This window comes from Danio rerio, chromosome 3 (genome assembly GCF_052040795.2).
Source record: "Danio rerio strain M-AB ecotype USA chromosome 3, GRCz13ab, whole genome shotgun sequence".
Classification (NCBI taxonomy): Eukaryota; Metazoa; Chordata; class Actinopteri; order Cypriniformes; family Danionidae; genus Danio; species Danio rerio.
Genome location: NC_141023.1, coordinates 55,978,576 through 56,000,187, shown reverse-complemented (window position 1 = coordinate 56,000,187; position 21,612 = coordinate 55,978,576). Strand labels below are relative to the sequence as shown.

Genomic DNA, 21,612 nt, shown 5'->3' with positions numbered 1-21,612 from the left:
TTGCTCTGTGTATTGGTGCATTATTATCCTGATACATGGCACAGCCTTCAGGATACAGTGTTTGAACCATTGGGTGCACGTAGTCCTCCAGGATGGTTGGATTGGCAGTGATGCTCCGTCTAGCATAATTATTGGGCCTATGAAATGCCATGACATTGCAGCCCAAACCATCCCTAATCCACCCTCACACTTCACTCTGGGCATGCAACATTCTGGTTTGTGTGCTTCTTTGGGGCTTTTCCACACTGTAACTGTCCTGGATGTGAGAAAGACAGCAAAGGTGGACTCACCAGAGAACAATACGTGTTTTAAAATTGTCCAAAGCCCAAGATTTTTACTGCTGACACCACTGAAACTGTTTGGCATTGGCACGAGTGACCAAAGGTTTAGCTATAGCAGCCCGACCATGTATATTGGCCCTGTGGAACTCCTAACAAACAGTTTTGGTGGAAACAGACAAGTGGATGTGGTTTGTCCTTCTTGGTGGTTTGCTGACATTAGCCTGGATAACGTGGCTTTTGATAAATCACAAAGACTTGATGTCTTGGTCACAAGTGAGACGCACACCCATTATTTGTCCTCTTTTGAACTATGATATGTCACACATAATGTTGTGCGCATAGCAATATTTTAAGCAAAACTGTGCTATTACACTGCTAAATAAAACTTCACACTCTGCTCTTACTGGTAAAATGTGCAATTAATGAAGCTTGGCCACCAGGCTGGTTAAATTTAGCCATGAAACCTCTAAATTGAGGGCCAGAGTTTCTGTTTCATTGTCAAACCCTGTATATACAAATTCCCACATGTTTAAGAAATCACAAAATGAGTAAAAAATATATATGAAATAGGTTATTATTATTTTTAAATGGTTAAGGTTTAGATATTTATATAAGGTTTTATATATATATATTTACTTTTAGTAAGAATTAACAAATCTAAAATGCCCTGGTTGACTCAGATTTAAAGAATTAAAATAGCTTAATACCTATCATTTATGCGTTGAGAGTTATGGGGGTTTAAATGTATATCAAGTCAAGAAATTAAATTAAACTTGATGAGTAATTGTATAACTTTTTAGGCAAAGTAGATAGAAACTATTTAGATACAATTACACTGATTCAATCAGTAATTTTTAGTTACTTTTAAGAAGTAACTTACCCAACACTAGTAACGTCGGTTGTGCTGTCAGTATGCAGTAAGTTGTCGGACTAAATGTCTTCATTCTTATTTGGACATTTAATTGCAAAAGGTTTGTGTTAAATGTCATGTGATACCTGGCTGAAACAAGAAGCAGTGCTTCTATCACAAAATTATTTGAAACCATGTGCATGTGACTTCCTCTCACTGAGGTCTAGTTGAGGTTGTTTATTTCCACATCCTGAATTTTAGTTATATGATTAATGCATTTCTCAGAGAGCATCTGAATTTAAAAATGTAATGAAAGTAAAGTCAATTTCCAGCTGGAAGAGATGGTTTAGGCCACTTTTGCTAATATCCTAGAAAAGTGTTATCAAAAAGGTTAAAATTAAAATAAAATGACAGTTATCCCCCCCAAAATGTTTATATATATATATATATATATATATATATATATATATATATATATATATATATATATATATATATATATATATATATATATATATATATATATATATATATATATACACACACATATATATATATATATATATATATATATATATATATATATATATATATATATATATATATATATATATATATATATATATATATATGTATATATATGTATATGTATATATATATATGTATATATATATATATATATATATATATATATATATATATATATATATATATATATATACACATATATACATATATACATATATACATATATACATATATACATATATATACATATATATATATATATATATATATATATATATATATATATATATATATATATATATATATATATATATACATACATATATATACATATATATATATATATATATATATATATATATATATATATATATATATATATATATATATATATATATATACTTGCCTTTTCCACATTTTTTTGTTACAGCCTTAATCCAAAATGGATTCGATTAATTTATTTCTTTAATTCTACACACAATAGATCTAAAGAAAGATTGTTTTTGAAATTGTTGTAAATTCAATTTCCAAGACTGTTCTTGTTGTAAATTTATTAAAAATAAAAAACCTGAAAACTCAAATGTACAGAAGTATTCACAGCCTTTGCTGTGAAGCTCTAAATTGAGCTCAGGTACATTTTGTTTCCACTGATCATTCTAGAGATGTTTCAGCAGCTTAATTGGAGTTCACCTGTGGTCAATTCAGTTGATTGGGCATGATTTGAAAAGCATACGCCTGTCTATATATAGTGTCCCAAGGCTGACAGTGCATGTCAAAGCACAAACCAAGCATGAAGACAAAGGAATTGTCTGTAGACCTCTTAGACAGGATTGTCTCGAGGCACAAGGCTGGGGAAGGTTAAAGAAAACTTCTTCCTAGAGCTGACCGGCCATCTAAGCTGAGTCATCAGGGGGGAAGGGCCTTAATCAGGGAGGGGATCAATAACCCGATGGTCACTCTGTCTGAGCTCCAGCGTTCTTCTGTGGAGAGAGGAGAACCTTACAGAAGGACTGAATGAGAAGGACAGAAGGACAGGTTTTATTCACATCCTGAAGGAAAACCTGCTTCAGAGTGCTCTTGACCTCAGACCTGGGCGACAGTTCATCTTCCAGCAGGACAATGGCCTAAAGCACATATCAATGTAGTGGCTTCTCAACAACTCTGTAATTGTCTTTGAGTGGCCCAGCCAGAGCCCAGACCTAAATCCTATTGAACATCTCTGGAGATATCTGAAAATGGCTGTACACCGTCGCTTCCCATCCAACCTGATAGAGCTTGAAAGGTACTGCAACTGGGCAAAAATTCCCAAACACAGTTGTGCCAAGCTTGTGGCATCATATTCGAAAAGACTTGAGGCTGTAATTGCTGCCAATGCCAAAGGTTCATCAATAAAGCATTGAGCAAAGATTGTGAATACTTATGCACGTGTGATTTTTTAGCTTTTTTATTTTAATGAATTTGAAACAATTTCAAAAACTTTTTTCTCTTTGTCATTATGAAGTATTGTGCGTAGAATTTTGAGGAAATAAATGCATTTAATCCATTTTGGAACAAGGCTGTAACACTACAAAATGTGGAAAAAATGAAGCGCTATAAATACTTCACCCCTCACAAATCTGTCTTTTAAATTCATATTTTTATTAGGAAGCTATACAATATTTTATTTATGCATATACATTAGATTAGTCAGAACTTAAGCAAAATCTGGAATTTATCTATATAGAACAATCTAAATACAAATTTAAAAAAAGAGGAAAAAAGGAAAATTTTTGTAAAAATTTTGTAGTTTGTAATTTATATATATATATATATATATATATATATATATATATATATATATATATATATATATATATATTTGTATGTGTGTGTGTATGTATGTGTGTGTGTATGTTTATGTATATATATATGTATGTATATATATATATATATGTATGTATATATATATATGTATGTATATATATATATATATATATATATATATATATATATATATATATATATATATATATATATATATATATATATATATATATATATATATTTATTTATTTATATGTGTGTGTGTGTGTGTGTGTGTGTGTGTGTGTGTGTGTGTGTGTGTGTGTGTGTGTGTGTGTAATAAATCTGTGTTGGCTAAAAGCACCAAAATAAATTGACTATATTCAATGGGAAATGGATGAAAATATTCAATATGGGCTGTACTAAATTTATACATAAAACCAAGAAAAATATGTTTGTAAAAAATTTTAATCAGTTCTAAAAGAATTAAAACATTTATAAAAGATTTCAAAATCTAATTTTTTTTGTTAGCAAGAATAAATTAATAAAGATAAACATGAAATAAACAGTGTCAAGCATAAATGAAAATGTCTTTTAAATGAATATTTTCTACAGGACGCTTTACAGTAATATATTTGTGCACATACATTAGATTAGTCAGTAACTAGAATTTAGAAAAAATAGAAAAAATGAGACCACCCGAATGTATTTGTTGGGGGAAAATATGAAATTCTAATAAACAGGAAAAACTGAATTGAAATGTTGTTGTTTATGAATATTTGTTTTTAAGAACTTGTTAATTTCAAATTTAAATGATTTATCTTACGTTAGGTGACCAAACTCTTATCTCGATGAATAAAACTCTTATTAACTTTAATAAATCTGTTTTAACCAGAAATTAATGGCCATAACTATGGAGTAATGGATAAAAATATTGATTTTCAAAACTGGGTGTACTCTTTTATGCTGAGCACTGTATGTATGTATATATACACACACACACACACACACACACACACACACACACACACACACACATATCTATATATATATATATAAATAACAGATAACCAAGATTTTTAGAATTATTTTTAAACTATTCACTAGTAACTATAAATCATGATTGCTGAAAACGACTCAAAACTTGTTTTATCAATTTCCATCAATCATGTTGTTTTTGCAATAGTACTCATCAATGCAAAAAACAAGATACTAAAAATGGAGTCAACTACATACTTCACAATAAGTCAACCCAAGATGTGGCAATTATGTAAATCTGCACATGAAAACTTCCTTAAGATGCAACTTTTGTACAAAGCCAAAATGGACGAGACAGGAAGTTCTCTGATCACTGCATGCAAGACAAACACGCAAGCACGCACATGCCAAGAAAGAGGACAAAATATAGCTAATGAAATTCACCTATGCACCATTAAAGCCGTTGCACGTTTTACTCTGAAAATTTCCCTTAAAATCTCAAAGAAACCCAGTCTGACCTTTGGGCTGCCTCAGCTGTGCAGTCTCCACAGTCTCCTCCATCTGGTCCTCTTAGCCTCTCACAGCAGGCTGTGTGGTCATCCAGTACTCTGTCCGTCCACCCCAGCCCAAAAAGATCCGGGCAGAAGCATCACCTTTCATCAGACATTAAGAGAGGACATGGAGACCGTGTGCCCTTCTCTTCAGTTCTCTCGCATGCAGCACTTCTCTTCCTCTAAAGCGGAGGCTGGGTTGGCCAATGCTCTTTCACCATCTCACCAGGAGGAAGTTTGTCTCACTATCACTGTCAGACACACCTAACAACTTCTGCTGTGGCTTAAGATATTGCTGGTGTTTGTGGATGCACTTTAGCAATGTTAATAATGTTTTTGGTCTATCAGATTTGGTCATGTTTTAGTAGTGATTTCAAGTTTGCGTTTTATTTCGTTTGTCCAATCTCTGAGCATCACTGCTTACGTCACTGCATATTTGGCTTCAGACGAACACTGTTAACTGCTTAGAAACTATTAATTGAGCTATAAATCTTGCTGTTGCACTCAGCCAATGAGATTTAACTTTAAAACACTGCCCTCTGCTGACTGATGGTGGTTGAGGCACAGGAAAAGAAGCACTGACACTGGATCAGCCTGGTTTATAAGTACTTAAAAAAGTAACTGGATGTTGATGACTTAAATTCATTACACTTGCACTCGAATATAAAGTTGTTGACATTTAGTGCAGGCTTCAGAATTTTTTATATAAAAAAAGAAGAAATGCAGTGGTCATTTTTAAGAAAAGTATTTGAAATATTTTCATAAAACAAATGCATTACTTTCACACAGACTCACCCAGCTCCATGGTTTGTCTTTAAACTCTGGGTCCTGTGCTGAAGTCCACAGATATCAGAACTCTGAAACACGTAAACATTAATCATATATAAGGACTCAACTATATATAAACTCACTGGCCATTATGTTAGGCACCTTACTTGTACCAGGTTGGACCCCCCTTTGCCTTCAGAACTGCCTTAATCCTTTGTTCAGCAAGATACTGGAAAATTCCTCTGAGATTTGGCTCCATATTGACAAGATAGCATTACGCAGTTGCTGCAGATTTGTCGGCTGCACATTAATGAGGAGAATCTCCCGTTCCATCATATATATATACACATTCATACATACATACATACATACATACATACATACATACATACATATATACACACACACATATATATATATATATATATACATAGACACACATACACACACATATATATATATATATATATATATATATATATATATATATATATATATATATATATATATATATATATATATATATATATACATATACACACACATACATATATACATATATATGTACACTTGAAGTTAGGATCATTAGCCCCCTTTAAATTTTTTTCTTGTTTTTTAAATATTTCCCAAATGATGTTTAACAGAGCAAGAAAATTTTCACAGTATGTCTAATATTATTTTTTCTTCTGAGGAAAGCCTTTTTTGTATTAGTTTGGCTAAAATAAAGCAGTTTTTAACTTTTTAAACAACACTAAGTTCAAAATCATTAGCCCCTTTAAGTAATTTTTTCCTAACTGTCTACTACTTGCCTAATTACCCTAACCTGCTTAGTTAACCTAATTAACCTAGTTAAGCCTTTAAATGTCACTTTAAGCTGTAGAGAAGTGTCTTGAAAAATATCTAGTCAAATATTATTTACTGTCATCATGACAAAGAGAAAATAAATCAGTTAGTAGAAATCAGTTATTAAAACTATTATGTTTAGAAATGTGTTAAAAAAAAAATCCTCTCCCGTTAAACAGAAATTCATGGTGGAACTAAAAATAATTCAGGGGGACTAATAATTTTGACTTCAACTGTGTATGTGTGTGTATATATATATATATATATATATATATATATATATATATATATATATACACACACGGTGTGTGTGTCTATATATATATATATAAATAAACATGGCCTCATATCGCTGCACTGACCAATTAGAATTAAGCATTTTAGAATCACGTTTTTTCATTGCGATATTTTTGCGATGTCTTAGGAATTACATCAAATAAATGTTATCCTTGTATGCATCGGAGTGTTACTTTAAAAAATATATAAATAAAATCACCTTTAATTTTTACAGACCCCTGTCCTTACTTTCATTTATTTAAATGTATAGTTATTCTTTTTATGTTCAAAACTAAAAGTGAGAGTTAAAAATCTCAAGTTCAGATTTGACCCAAAAGCCTGACCCCTATACGTTACCTCACAAAAGTCTCATCATCGACCCCAGTTGTAAGAGCAACAAATAATAACTTGACTTCTAGTTGATGGCAACATCAACAGCCTGAGCTATCAAGACATTTGTGCTGCCAGTTACATTACCAACCACAGGAGAAGGCAAATCCTTAGCAGCATACCGCTGCTCCTAATACTTCAGCCTCCACAACAAAGCTCCTTTGCCTTTCATATAAGCCACTTCTAATACCAAATGATAATCTATAACTCAAGTTATTATTTGTTGCTCCTAAAACTTGGAAAGGTGACATAAGGTGAAACTTATGTCAGGTAGTGTAGGCACCAAATGTGCTCAGCCGAAGCAACAGTGATATCTTTAGACTATTTTGATTACATTTTTTACAAAAGATATCCTTTAAAGTTATCTATGCAAATTTTACTGCCATATGACGTGAAATTGAGTCTGAAAGTGGAAGTCATGTGATAATTTATCTTCAGCAGCACATAGGAAAATGTTTTGCAGTTGTGTGCCAGCATCTTCTTGTGGTTGAGATATAATAAAACCGGAGGAGAGATACAACATAACATGCAGGCATCGGCTCAAATAAAAGAGACAAAACATTTCTATCAGTGAAAAAACATTTGAACCGTTCTTTATATTTAAGGCACAGCTGGTGAAATACAGTCACAACACACATACCAACAGTATGATAATGTGACCAAACAGCGCAATCACAAAAAAAAGTCACATCAAGCATATTTGAAGCCTGCTAGGTTGTCCTGGGTTTAAAAAACGAGGAAGTGAAAGACCAAAAATGTTGAATGATGGTGCGTGTGGAATGTGTTAAGACCTTAAATTGCTGTCCTGATGACACGACTGCAAAACCGCTCAGCGAGTGTGGTTGCTGACTTTGATGAAGGGAAGTAACACCCTGAAACTCCACCAACGAGGGTAATGGCATCAAGGCCTAAAAATATCAACATCCTTCATGTTAAATTAACATGCAAGATATACCTGACATTATAACATGTGCTTTTTTTCATTATTGTTGATAAAATGGTAGAGAACACTGTAAATTGATGATTGTCATTAGTTTTCAGACTGATTGAAAGGTAATGTTTAATAATAAGGTTCCAGTAGGTCTCCCAATAACTAACATTTACTATAAATGAGGAACAAACCTACAGTGTCAATATGGCAACATAAACATACTGCTAAACTACGACTGACAGCTGCTCCCCCAAATCAAACAAGACACAATTATTAGGCCTATAAAGTTCAGATGCAGATAAATATATATAGCTCAGATTTAAAAGTAAGTACGTAATGTGTATTTATAAAGCGCAATTATCCTGTAAAGTCATACACCCAAAGAGCTTCACAATCATGAGTAGGGTCTCCCCAATCCACCACCAGTGTGCACCATCCACTTGGATGATGTGATGGCAGCCACAGGACAACAGCGCCAGTGCGTTCACCACATTTCAGCTATTGAAACAGTGGAGAGACATTAGTATTCATATTATTTGCCTTAATCTAATTAAGACAATAATAAGATTAAGGCGTTTACATTAGTTGCTTTTTGAGTGTTTCTTTCATGATCCCGTTTTACATGTTACAACACATTATTCGATTAACGTCATTGCGTCACAGAGCTATCTGCATTTCCTCTGGAGTTTCATGTAATTTCGGGTGTTTCGTTTTTAATTCGTCGACTTTAATCGCAGTTTGGCACTTTCACTTTCATTCATGAACATTTCATGCATCCCCCCTGTGATAAACGAGATATTGGATGCAACTTTGAACTGCTGGAAGAGTGTAGTTTTAATTGAAGTTTACACCGCATGTTGCATGGAAGAAAAAAAACCTCTGCATTTCACAATGCAGGTGTCTGTGGTCTGCACTGACTCAGTAGGTGCAAAGAGTGTCAAACAGCTGTGTGTGTTTGGGAGTGCATGTGTGTGTGGACTATCCTGTTGCAAAACACTGCAAAAATTCCTATCATGATGGTAATAGTTCGATTAAGGTGTGTACATGTCTGTACTGCACTTCAATAATGCGACTAAAATCGGCATACTCCACATGCCTTAATTCGATTTCTCTTTCTCTCCTCAATGGTTTGTCAAAACCAAGTCTGGCTACACAACCAACCTATTTAAATTACCTAAAAAAGTATCATCCAAAAACAAAAAGTTTTACAATTTGTGTGGACTTGCTGGAAGTTGTACTGTATGCTTTTATCATTTATGTTTCACAAAATTAATTTACCTCGTAATGCCAGATTAGTCTTTTTAAATGTATTTTACTATTTGTTTTAATTTAAGGCCAAATGTTTAATCTGCTTTTGTTAATAAACATTATTTTAAATTGTAATTTATTGAACCCTCTAATTTTTGTTGCATCACTCACTGTTGGGATAATAACTTTTAAAGCTGGAAGCATTAACAACTTATATAGAAATTTATTGTTATTGTTCAATATGGGAAAAAAATTGTGAGTTTGCATTTTTGCTATATCGCCCAGCCCTAATATATTCTATATATTTTTTTGTTATCACAAGCTTTGGAGATTTCCACTTTTAAATCATAGGTCACTTTTGGTATGATCCACGGCTGTGATCAAAATGGCAAAAATGATTTCAGAGTGCACTATGTAGGGAGTGCAATTGTCAGTCTAAAGTTCGTGAAAACTGAATTATAAGAAATGACTTTGAAATCAAACTGGACATAAGAGAGAACCTTTTTGAAAATGATTAATTCAAAGTGGATGTTGAAACATTTAAAAGTAATAGGGGCATAGGGGAATGACTGGGAATAAAGCACAAGCAGAAACTTTGGGTGTACTCGCACTATGCACATTTCAAGGCAACCGTCTCCTCCCATATCCGCTGACGGCCCGCACTTACATTGCATTCGCTCCTTAGTGTGCTTTAGCCATTGATGATGCGCTGTTCAGTAAGGAGCGCTCTCGCTCAGCACAGTGGACATTGCATTAGTTATATCGGTTTAGTCATTTTATATGCAGTGACACGCAGTCAAATATTTCGCCGAACAGATCAGCCACTTTTGACGCTGAAGGAATTAGGAAGTTTGCTAAAGGTACAGGTGTCCTGCAGTGATGGGTTTGCATCTTTAATAATCTATGACAGTTTGCGTTCACTGAACAATAAGAATGATTAATAAATCCATATGAATCAGTCCCTTAAAAGTCACGTCGCATCTTCATTTTCGGGCTTAGGCGCGGTTTGCACTCACACTACAAGCGTACAGCGCCAAAGCCCAAGTGAACCGCGCTCTGGCTCACCTCTTCCAACCGGGCAAGGGCAGTCCAAAGTGAACCGCGTCTGAGCCAGATTTACACTCACACCTCTCAAACGAAAAAGGAAACGGGCCTAGACATGGTTTGAATAGCATAGTGTGAGTGCACCATCTGTTTAACAACAGCTCTAGAAAGGTTGTTGCAACCGCACACATTTGCGAATGTTCGTTGGAACAACAAATTCAAGAATTGTTAAATCTCTTAACTATAATCGTATCGATGGAGTTAGCGAATTTAGTTTGCTAATAATGCTTTTCGGAAATGCACCACAGGATTGTTGTTTTTGCACAATAAAGCCCTTCGGTCTCATTGTGTCTGTATGCTGGTTAACCTGACAACCTGCTGGATGCACTGTATCCATAACCTAACAAATGGAACCTAATTACGAACAGTTACCAATTAATCATCTTAATCGTTAGATGAACACTTGCTGTGCACATCAATGCATCTAGAAAAGAAGGGACAAAATGTTTAACATTAAAAAATCTCTAAAAAGGCCTCTTCTGTTCCCTCATATTGTGCTTATTAGGCTGAATGTCCTCCAGAAGCAAGTCTAGCTGTCCAGAGTCCAAAAAAAAGTCTCATAGTTCATCTCGGGCTGTCCTGTCCAGGGGAGACTGAAGCACATCTGAGTTCTGGGCCTCTGTGCTGATCTCACCCTGTTCCTGGGTCTTACCCCGACGCTCCCTGTCCCAGTCCGTGTGTACTTTCTCATTGTCCCATACCGTAGAGGTTTCTGTGTCACTGATGTAGCCAGCCTCACCCGTGTAGTGTGTGGGGAACACCAGCAAGGGCTCTGCTGAAAACGCTTTCAGGTCCCTCGTCTCAAACTGCTCCATGTAATCCGATCTGAAGAGGAGGATGATGAAATTAGGTGTAAAGATATATATATATATATATATATATATATATATATATATATATATATATATATATATATATATATATATATACATATATATATATATATATATATATATATATATATATATATATATATATATATATTTGATGATTAAATTTTTGTTATTATTAACTGTATTGTCCATTATAACTACGACATTTTATAGTTCTTAATGATATTGTAAAGGAACTAAACATACACAATCACGAATACAGTCAAGCTTGAAATAATTCATTTCCCTAGCTAATTATGTTCAAATGTAAATAAAATCTGGAATTATATATGTTTTTCAACAATCATGCCTCTTTTACATCATCTTATTATATTTTGGGGTCATTTTCAGTCAAAACCCTCCAAAAACTGCTGTTTGAATTATGTCAGAATTTGCCAGGGCTTGACTGTATATATTTAAAAATATAGAATATACATTAACAAATACATTTGGCAGCACAATTTAGTAATTATAAAATTCCATTCCATTTGTTGGAATTATGTAGGTCAAAGATTGTAATAGTTTTACTATTATCTTGTGGATTATTACCTGCCTTTTTTTTAAGATATTGGCTGTAAGTACATATTTTGCATCCCTAATCCTACACTGTAAAACCCAACAGGTAACTTTATCAAATAAAATGAGTGTAGTTAACTCAAAATCGACTGAAAGGTAATTCTACTCATTTGAAAAGAGTTTTGAAGTCAGTGTTGAAGGTATTGAGTTAATGAAAAACCTCATTACATCAACTTAAATGGAGTAAGTTCACATTATTCATATAGATTCATTTTGTTAACTCAAATGGATTGTAGCAATCAGCTTCCTCAAACGTTTTGAGTTGCCTTAACTCATTGGGTTTTACAGTACTCAGTTGGTTTGAGTTCTCTTAATTTATTGAGTTTAACTGTGCTCAAACTGCTTCGTTTACTCAAATGGATTAAGTTCACAGTGCTCATTAAGAATAGTTTTTAAACCTTAATGGTTTGTTGCAATTGGTTTCCTTAAATGGTTTGAGTTACCTTAACTTTCTGGGTTTTACAGTGTACCTAATATGTAAACCCAACTACTACTAATAACTATTAATTGATTAGAAAATGACTGAGGCAAAAGTCATAATTAATGGCTTATTAGACAGGAATTGTACCCTAAAATAAAATTTGACCAAGTTTAGCTAATGACATGTAATACAAATGTAAGACATTTTATTTAGTTGCAATTAACATAAAACTAAACATCCAATAAAAATCTCTGGGTTACTAAATGTAATGTTCGCTGAGAAACACATTTAAGACACATCAAGAATATTGAAAAAACAGCATTGCACTAAAAAACTGTACAGTGCATATTTATTAAAAGCCTAGAGCTGGACTCACCAACATGATAGCCCGCGAGGATCACATGAGTTGCTCACGGCCCTGTTCTAAAAACAGCTCACCATAGCACCACTTACCATTAAGCTGAATCTAATATTTTTTGTAGCTATTCCTTTTAAATTACACTTGCATTGGTATAAATTTGAAAATGATAATTATTTATATATATATAAAAAAATAAAAAAAAAGTCATATTAGCTAGCTGGTCTCCATAGCAACGGTTGTGGGTGGAGTAAAGGGTAGGAAATGAATTTAAAATATGGCAGAAAAAATAAAAAAACATCGTTTTCACAGTGAACAGAAGGAAGAGTTCTTTTATACTTCATTTGGTGGCAGCAAAGCAGCACAATGTTGAGAAACATTTCAAAACGTGTCAAGCAAGCTAACGATACCATGTTAACTACTCACCGGGCAGCGCACTACAAGTGGAAAAAGCCTGGAAAGTTTGTGAAAACTGCAGTCTTTTTTTACAAGACTGGTGAAACCACCCCAAAAAGAAACAGACACCTCATTTAACACTACACATTTTTGATTAGAAATACAAGCCATTTTCAGACAGGAAAACAAAACTATGCTTAAAGACTTGAACCGATGTAATCTCTAATCTTTCCGATGTCCAACTCAATAGTTAGAAGAGTGTCGGCTATGTTAAAATGCTGTAGATTTGGTGATAATTTCAGTAAAATCTGAAAGTTGATTTAGGTTACACATGGTACATCGTAGTGCATGATTTGTTAAAAAGAGTCAGTGGCTAGTGAAAATATTGTAGAAATAATCATTTGATAATGTAAATACTTGCAGAGATTTATAGAAATAAAGTGTTGCATATAGATATTTCTCTGTTTCCTACCTTGTTAAATCACTGTTAACAACTATTGTGAGAAATCATTAACATGATCAATGTCTTCACATGGATGAATATCATCAATTACTATTAATAATATATTATTAAAAGTACATTGAGCAAATTTGCTATTTGAGCAGTGTGAATCAAACTGGTTGCCCTCCACATTACCCGGTACCCAAGAAGTAGCTCTCAGTTTCAAAAAGGTTGATGACCCCTGGCCTGGAGCATAACCTGGTATGAACGGCATTATCTCAAAGAGCTATGGTTACATTTAGTAGTCAAAGATGTGGCCTTTTAATTTCCTTTCAACTTATAAGTATAAATTCCCAAAAATTTGGGAATTATAAAATTTGAATGATAAAATCCCCAAAAGACCCAGAGCTGGCCAATTATAAAAACTGTGTAATGAAAACATTAATTCTCCAATGCGCTTTTGCGTCATACTTGTAATAATTTAGTTTTGCCTGTATGCATAACTATTTTGCACTGTCTGTATTTTGCACTGTCTGTATTTTGCACTTTCGTTGTATTTGCACTGTCATTTTATTTGCATTGTCTGTATTTTGCACTGTTGTTGTATTTGAACTATCTGTATTTTGTACTGTCTGGAGCCAGCACCAAAGCTTTTCGCTAATCATAGCACACGTGCTGCTGATGATGTGACAATAAAAGTGATTTGATTTGATCTGCATGTTTTGACTCTAAAAGTGCTGCTAGCTGTAGAATCATCTAAATATCTTTATCATTCAACTGAAGTACTTAAATCTTGGATCGATAAGAATATTAACAGCAAATTTAAATTTCCTTTACACCCAAGAACCCCATCATTTTTCTGTATTTTCTGCTCTTTCAATTTTTTGAACACCAAATTTCTTAAGGCTGTTGGGAAGGCTGTTGTAGCCATTGACTTCTAGTAGTATACTGCATGTATTTTCTGATGTGACAAATATACAACTTTAAAACATTAATCAAACCGATTTGGGATAGCTAAGAGCAAGTAAATGGTGTGTAAAATTTATATTTTTGGGTTAACCAGTTAACAATGTTAGAGCTAGCTTATTTGGTGTAAAAATATACTGTATGTTTTGGTTATTAAGTGTTTGTGACAATGTAACAACATTCAAGATGACAAAATACTTATTTCCATGTAGCATACTTTTATATATATATTAATATTATATTATATTATATTATATTATATTATATTATATTATATTATATTATATTATATTATATTATATTATATTATATTATATTATATTATATTATTCTAAAATTGTTGCTGGCATATATGAGATGTGTAGAGGATTTCCTCCATTTGTAATACTTACACAGGATGCTTATTGAACATAACAGGAAGGAATTCATCGACAGGCAACATTTTACTAAGTGGTTGGGCTTTGAGAAGCTTTCTGGCTCCTTGTAAGGACATCATGTAACCTAAGGTCCAGTAGGAATAGTCTGCCTCTACTAGGTTGCGAATATTTGGTACTGCTTTTTCAGGCCGGTCCACTTGCATCCTCTTCCTCCCAATATAACTGCAAAGAGTTGGAGATGAAATAGCCAGCATGAACAGATCTTTAATCGATGCAAAAACCAAAAATGTGACAGAGACTTTAGACTTACATGAGGTCCCAGTCCAGACTCTGACTTTGGAGCTCAAGCAACAGATTCTGCAGGCGACGCTTGAAGAAAATCTCAAATCTTAAGTCATCTTCAAGAATTAGCGAGGTCTTCAATCCTCGATCTACAATCTGTGTTGCACAAGACATATTTATAAGGTTTGCAGAGTTTCCCACAAGGTCCTAATCTAACAGTAGCGGTACACAGACAGTAACAAGTTCCATGAGAAACATAGGATTTTGTCTTAAATATTAAATATTAAAGAAACACTAAGGAAATAGGCTCATTTTAAAAGTCACCCAGAGTTAAACATTTGAGTTTTCAACTCGTCATAAGATTTGAAGGGACTCCAAAACCAGAAGTGAATGGGTCAGATAAGGGAGACAAAATATGTACGGTTGGTGTGCCTCTAGAAACAGGGTTGGGAAACACTGGTTTAGATCAACATGGCTAGTTACTATACTCTCATTTCAGCATAATAAACAAGGAACTTTGTTGCTGTACCATGGCTGCAGCTGGCACAATGATATCATGCAGCACCTGAAAATAGTCCCTAGGTAGGATAATAATATAAATGTAATGTAATGTAATGTAATGTGTGTATTTATATAGCGCATTTATTGTGTATGGCAATACACCCAAAGCGCTTCACAATCATGAGGGGGGGTCTCTCCACACCACCACCAGTGTGCAGCATCCACTTGGATGATGCGACGGCAGCCACAGGACAACGGCGCCAGTGCGCTCACCACACACCAGCTATTGGTGGAGTGGAGGGACAGTGATAGAGCCAATTCGGTGGAGAGGGGATGATTGGGAGGCCATGATCGTAAGGGCCGATAGAGGGACTTTGGCCAGGACACTGGGGTTACACCCCTGCTCTTTCACGAGAAGTGCCATGGGATTTTTAATGACCGCAGAGAGTCAGGACCTCGGTTTAACGTCTCATCCGAAAGACGGCGCCCAATGACAGTATAGTGTCCCCTTCACTTTTACTGGGGCATTAGGACTCACACAGACCACAGGTTGAGCGCCCCCTGCTGGCCTCACTAACACCACTTCCAACAGCAACCTAGTGTTCCCTAGTGGTCTCCCATCCAGGTACTAACCAGGCTCAGCCCTGCTTAGCTTCAGTGAGTAACCGGTCTTGGGCTGCAGGGTGATATGGCTGTCGAATATTGTTATATTAATATTGTAATATTAATATAATATAATAATATTATAACAGGGGAATAATATTGTTGTGCCTGCAGCAGGCCTGGTATGGCAGCAAAGATCCTTGTTTATTAAGCCAGAATGAGAGTATGGTAACTAGCCATCAGCCTAGAAAACTGCAACATTTAATCATCTGTCAGTCTTAGTACAAGAAAGAACTACAGAAGAGTCAAGCTTTACTAGGAAAATTTATCAAAACTTGATTTTGAGTGAGATGCTAACGGTTTAATTTAATGCAATGATGTATGCTAAGCTAAGCTAAAAAAGGTTCCAACCAGACCCAGAGATCGACTGAATGGATTCAAAACTGTAAAACTAAGACATTTCACTTTAGAGGACTTGTAAAATTTGCCTATTATTAATAAAAGTGGAATGTTCTTTTCAGATGCACATAATTATGTAACTCGGATACTATTTGTGAGAAGTAACTAGAAACTATAACTGATTACTCTTTTAAAGGAATGTGCCCAACACTGAGAGTAATGCTGCAGATTTACCAAAGAAATGCAGAAATACAGGCTTAAATTTTAGCAACATGTCAACAATTTTGTTGATCAGTAATACATAAACTGTTTGAGAAATCATTGTACAGCTTGTCATCATGGTCCTAAAATGATCTAAGAATTTAAATGGAATCAGGTCAACAATCTGTAAGGTGCAAGATGTGAAAAAGATACCAGCACCCTGCTGAAACTAGCAAAGACACTTGCATCTTTCCTGTCGCCCTTAATACAACAATATAGCAAGGCTTTGTAGAGAAATACTCTACTGTTTGATTTCACAATTTAATTCCTGCATTATTCTGAGAACAGATCAGTTTATAAAAAAATTTCCCTAGGCTTTTGAATGGTACTTTTCTCAAGCAGTTGACTCTAATGCAGCGATTTTGTAGCCAAACAACAAACAGGGATGTGTGCCAGACCTCTTTCCAGATGTTATAGTGGGACAGGAAGCAGCCCAGCTCTCCTTTAGTGAGAGGTCTGCCGTGATAAGGGTCACTGTAGCCAGGCAGCATGTGTATTCCTAAAGCATGGATCTCACTGACGTTCATAGCTCTAGGTTTAAAAAAAACAAAAAAGACAAGCTGTGAGTGAGTGTTTTGACCTGATAAAGAAGGTCTCGTTTGTTTGAAGATAACACAAGCAGACTCACTTGCCATCAACAGCAGCGATAATCTTACATTCAATCTCTTGCTCTGTCAATGCCCTCAGCATGCGCTCACGCCTGTCACCTCGTCGCTTCAGGTTGATTATAAACACCTTTAACCACACACACAGCACATTTGATAAACACATCAACAGCACCGATGCTAAAATGTGGCAATAGACCAGAAAACCAATCATAAGACTCCATTTTTGATGTTAAAAGGGACCTATTATGCAAAAATCACTTTAATAAGGGGTTTAAACACAGTTTTGTGGGAACAGTCTTTGACTATAACCAGCTTCTAATGGTGAAAATGTAAAATTTTTTTTTTTTTTTGATTTACGCTTTATAAAAACAGTCTACAAAAACACTTTGACTGAAATTTTCCCATTGTATGTGTCATCAGAGAATAAACAATCCACCCCTCATTAGCATTTAGCATTGGAAGTTAGTCTTGTTACCATTATGCTGACACATAGGCATTCGCAGCTCAGCCCTTTTTTAAAAAAAGGACTGGAAGTGCAATCTCATTTGAATTTAAAGAGACAGGCACTAAAATAGCACAATTAGCAAAAAAAGCCTTATAGGGGAAGTTTCAAAGAGGTAAACAACCTTATTTGTGGGGGATTTTGACAAAGAACTTGCATACATACACACACTGTAAAAAAATAAACTTTATTTTTCAGATAATTGCATTTTTTTTTTTTTTTACAGAATTTTCCAGTTTTTCCATTTTACAGTGAAATACCCGCTGTTTTACAGATATATTCTGTAATATAGAATTCTAACATTAAATTTATAGTTATTATTTCTTGTAATTTGGTATTACGATATTTTTCTGCTTTTTTTCAAAGAAAATTTTACGTATTTTTAGAGAGTAACACGTCATTTTACGTTAATATTTACAGATTATTTCTGTAAAAATAGGGATTTTATTGAGGATAGTAAACATATGAAGATATTCATGAGGTTAATAAAGTCAAATAATAGCCTATTGTTTGTAGGCTGCATATAATACATGCACTGTAAACTAGGAAATGTTTATTTTACTACTCTAACAATGTTGCAATGCAAACTGTCACGTTCCCCAGTGATCTAGCAGCTGCGGGTCGCTGGAAAACTACACAAGTTACTTTAACAAACTACAACTCCCCGCATGCACCTCGCACACCTGGGTTACTAATTTTGACCGATTACACACATAGTCAGAAGATTGTTATGGACTGATTTCAAGAACTCAGAACACACAGACACAGACAGTCTTAAACTGTTTAGTAAGCATTATGACGCGGTTTCTCTTACTTTGCCACGTTTGACCCCATTACTTTGTTATTTTGTTTGCAGCCTTTACGCTTATGATTATCTGTGCACCTGTTTGTTCCTGTTTCAGCCTTTAATTGCAAGATGATTCTGTTGATAAACTGCTGTTTGATCGTCAACTCTGTTGTGCAGGCGTCCTCAGATGACACTAACCTTGTTTTTGTTGTTAAACGATGAGCAAATGTGTTATTAGTAAAAAGAAATCAAATATTAGATAGATAACAGTTTTGTATTTTCTCAAGAAAATTGTTTTGGAGTTAATCTACATATCCTTAAAATATTTGTTAAACTATATTATAGTTTATAGTTGTATTTGCAGTGTTTTACGAAAACAGCAATTATTTGTACCTAAGCTTTAAAACAATGGAATAAATAGAGATTTCATGCTTAATTACATAAAGAAATTACATTAATAACCTGCATAATTACAGTAATTATCCTTATAATCACATTAATTAATCTGTATAATTACAGTAATAATAACCTGTATAATTGCAGTAATAATCCTTATAATCACATTAATTAATCTGTATAATTACAGTAATAATAACCTGTATAATTGCAGTAATAATCCTTATAATCACATTAATTAATCTGTATAATTACAGTAATAATAACCTGTATAATTGCAGTAATAATCCTTATAATCACATTTATTAATCTGTATAATTACAGTAATAATAACCTGTATAATTGCAGTAATAATCCTTATAATCACATTAATTAATCTGTATAATTACAGTAATAATAACCTGTATAATTGCAGTAATAATCCTTATAATCACATTAATTAATCTGTATAATTACAGTAATAATAACCTGTATAATTGCAGTAATAATCCTTATAATCTCATTAATTATCTATATAATTGCATTAATAAATGATATGTTTACAGTAATAATTTGTAACATGATAGTAATAATCTGTGTAATTGCAGTAATAATTAGTAAATTGGCAGTAATAACCTGTACTATTACAGTAAAAATCTGTAAAATGACAGTAATAACTTGTAGTTTTGGAACAAGAAATTACTTTTTTTTTTTTTTTTACAGATTATCTAAATTTTTATTCTGACAGTTTTTTCAATTATTTTACAGTAATTTTCTGCCGCCAGAAAATTTGTCATTTTAGATTTTTTTTTTTGTTTTTTTTTTGTTTTTTTTGTTTGTACAGTGCACTCTAGGGAAATCAGAGACATATTTTACAGCACATCTTAATGTTACATCATAAGAAATACCCTTTAATACAGTGTTTCTTAACCACGTTCCTGGAGGACCACCCGTTCGGCACCAAAACACAAAAAACACACCTGATTTACATCATCAACTTATTAACAGACACCGAAAGACCTGTAATAGGTGTGACAGACAAAGGAGACATCCAAAACATGCAGTGTAGGTGGCTCTTCAGGAACGTGGTTGAGAAAAGCCAGAAAAGCTGAATAAACAAGCTTTCCATTGATGTACTACAGGGCTATTTAATTGGCGGCCCGTGGCTGAACTTGGCCCGTGAGGTAATTTGTTCGACCCTCCAAATAGTGTGACCAAGACATAAAAAATAAATTGAGTTTTGTCGAAACACGGCCGCTATAATTATGAAGTGGTGTGCGTCTGTTCAATACAACACAAGCTGCAGTTGAAGGTTGCACAGAGTGTAAGTCACCTGACATTAAAGGCTTGTACGCACTGGGCTACTTTTCGTTTGCGTTTATTGCAGCGTTCTTTGCGATTTTTACTGGCGTCGAGCAGAAAAACATGCAAAATCACTCCTTAATGTTAGATGGCGCTACACAACTTTAAGCTTGTAACACAGAAGAAGACAAAAAGTTGACACGCTTGTTGTTAAAGTTACTGGCGAGTTGAACAAGCATGGATGGTTCAAGTAGCAGCTCCAGCTTTAGCGATGAAGAAATGATTATTGTAGTGAGTCAACGGATCGTTCCAGAACCGAACAAGCCACAGACCATGTTATCCTTAAAAGATTGGTTGGTGCCTACGAGTCTGAGATTGATTTCATTTTCAAAGCAATCCACAGGCACCCAGCAAAAGGCAAATCCACAGGATACCTAGCCAGTCAACATCACAGTTGCGTGTTAATTAACTTTACACCCTAAAACAATAAGAGGCTCTACAATCAAAAACCCACCAAACCGGTTTTTGAGAAGTACCTTTTGGTTCGCTTGTCCTTTGGCGTCTGCAAGGAATACACATTCTCAGGCAGACACAGAAGCGATCAGAAACGCTTCCAAAGTTTAATGGACATTTAAGTAAAACAGTTTATTTGAGTAATGTATGTTTACTTTATGTTTCTGTAGGTTTTTGTGTGTACATGTTCCATGTGTTTAACAAAACTGTTATAGATAGTTCTTGAGTAATAGCCCTCAGTGACAAATGAAATCTACAGAATGTTTGTGAAATACTTTGTTTGGTATCGATTGAAAGCTAGGAACATTTTAAATGCATTGGTTTATATGAAGAAACCATACTATGAAAAGTGTTGACGTTATAAGACTTTATTTTAACCACTATGCTATCAAAGCAGCACCCACACCAGGTGTCAACCCGGCCTCCTAGAGGGCAGAATTGGGGTGTGACTCCACCCCGCACCTTATCTGATTGGACAAGCATTGTGTAGACCCAGCCTCTACCAAAGCCTATAAAACTTTGAACAAAGAAATTTCATCGT

The 21,612-nt window shown here is 34.2% G+C and overlaps 2 protein-coding genes and 1 long non-coding RNA gene across 5 annotated transcripts in view; 1 reads left to right on the top strand and 2 right to left on the bottom strand.

Moving 5' to 3' along the window:
• gmip (GEM interacting protein) overlaps nucleotides 1-5,154 on the bottom strand; it is a 65,493-nt gene extending 60,339 nt beyond the window's left edge. For all 3 annotated transcript variants that reach the window (XR_015481290.1, XM_087245187.1, XM_087245188.1), the window contains exon 1: nucleotides 4,938-5,154. Coding sequence is in view for 2 of the 3 variants with exons in the window: in XM_087245187.1 (XP_087101313.1) it covers nucleotides 4,938-4,980 (43 nt within the window). In the remaining variant the exon portion in view is untranslated. The remainder of the gene's footprint in view (nucleotides 1-4,937) is intronic.
• Nucleotides 1-21,612, top strand: part of LOC141381295 (uncharacterized) — a 54,308-nt gene that overhangs the window by 15,512 nt on the left and 17,184 nt on the right. The gene's annotated exons all lie outside the window — the stretch shown is intronic.
• The window catches only part of colgalt1a (collagen beta(1-O)galactosyltransferase 1a), a 32,236-nt gene continuing 18,432 nt past the window's right edge, over nucleotides 7,809-21,612 (bottom strand). Inside the window, exons 8-12 of the mRNA XM_087245198.1 lie at nucleotides 17,613-17,719; nucleotides 17,383-17,515; nucleotides 15,249-15,376; nucleotides 14,954-15,160; nucleotides 7,809-11,355 (exon numbers count right to left, since the gene is read on the bottom strand). Coding sequence (XP_087101324.1) covers nucleotides 11,088-11,355; nucleotides 14,954-15,160; nucleotides 15,249-15,376; nucleotides 17,383-17,515; nucleotides 17,613-17,719 — 843 coding nt within the window. The 3' untranslated portion in view covers nucleotides 7,809-11,087. The remainder of the gene's footprint in view (nucleotides 11,356-14,953; nucleotides 15,161-15,248; nucleotides 15,377-17,382; nucleotides 17,516-17,612; nucleotides 17,720-21,612) is intronic.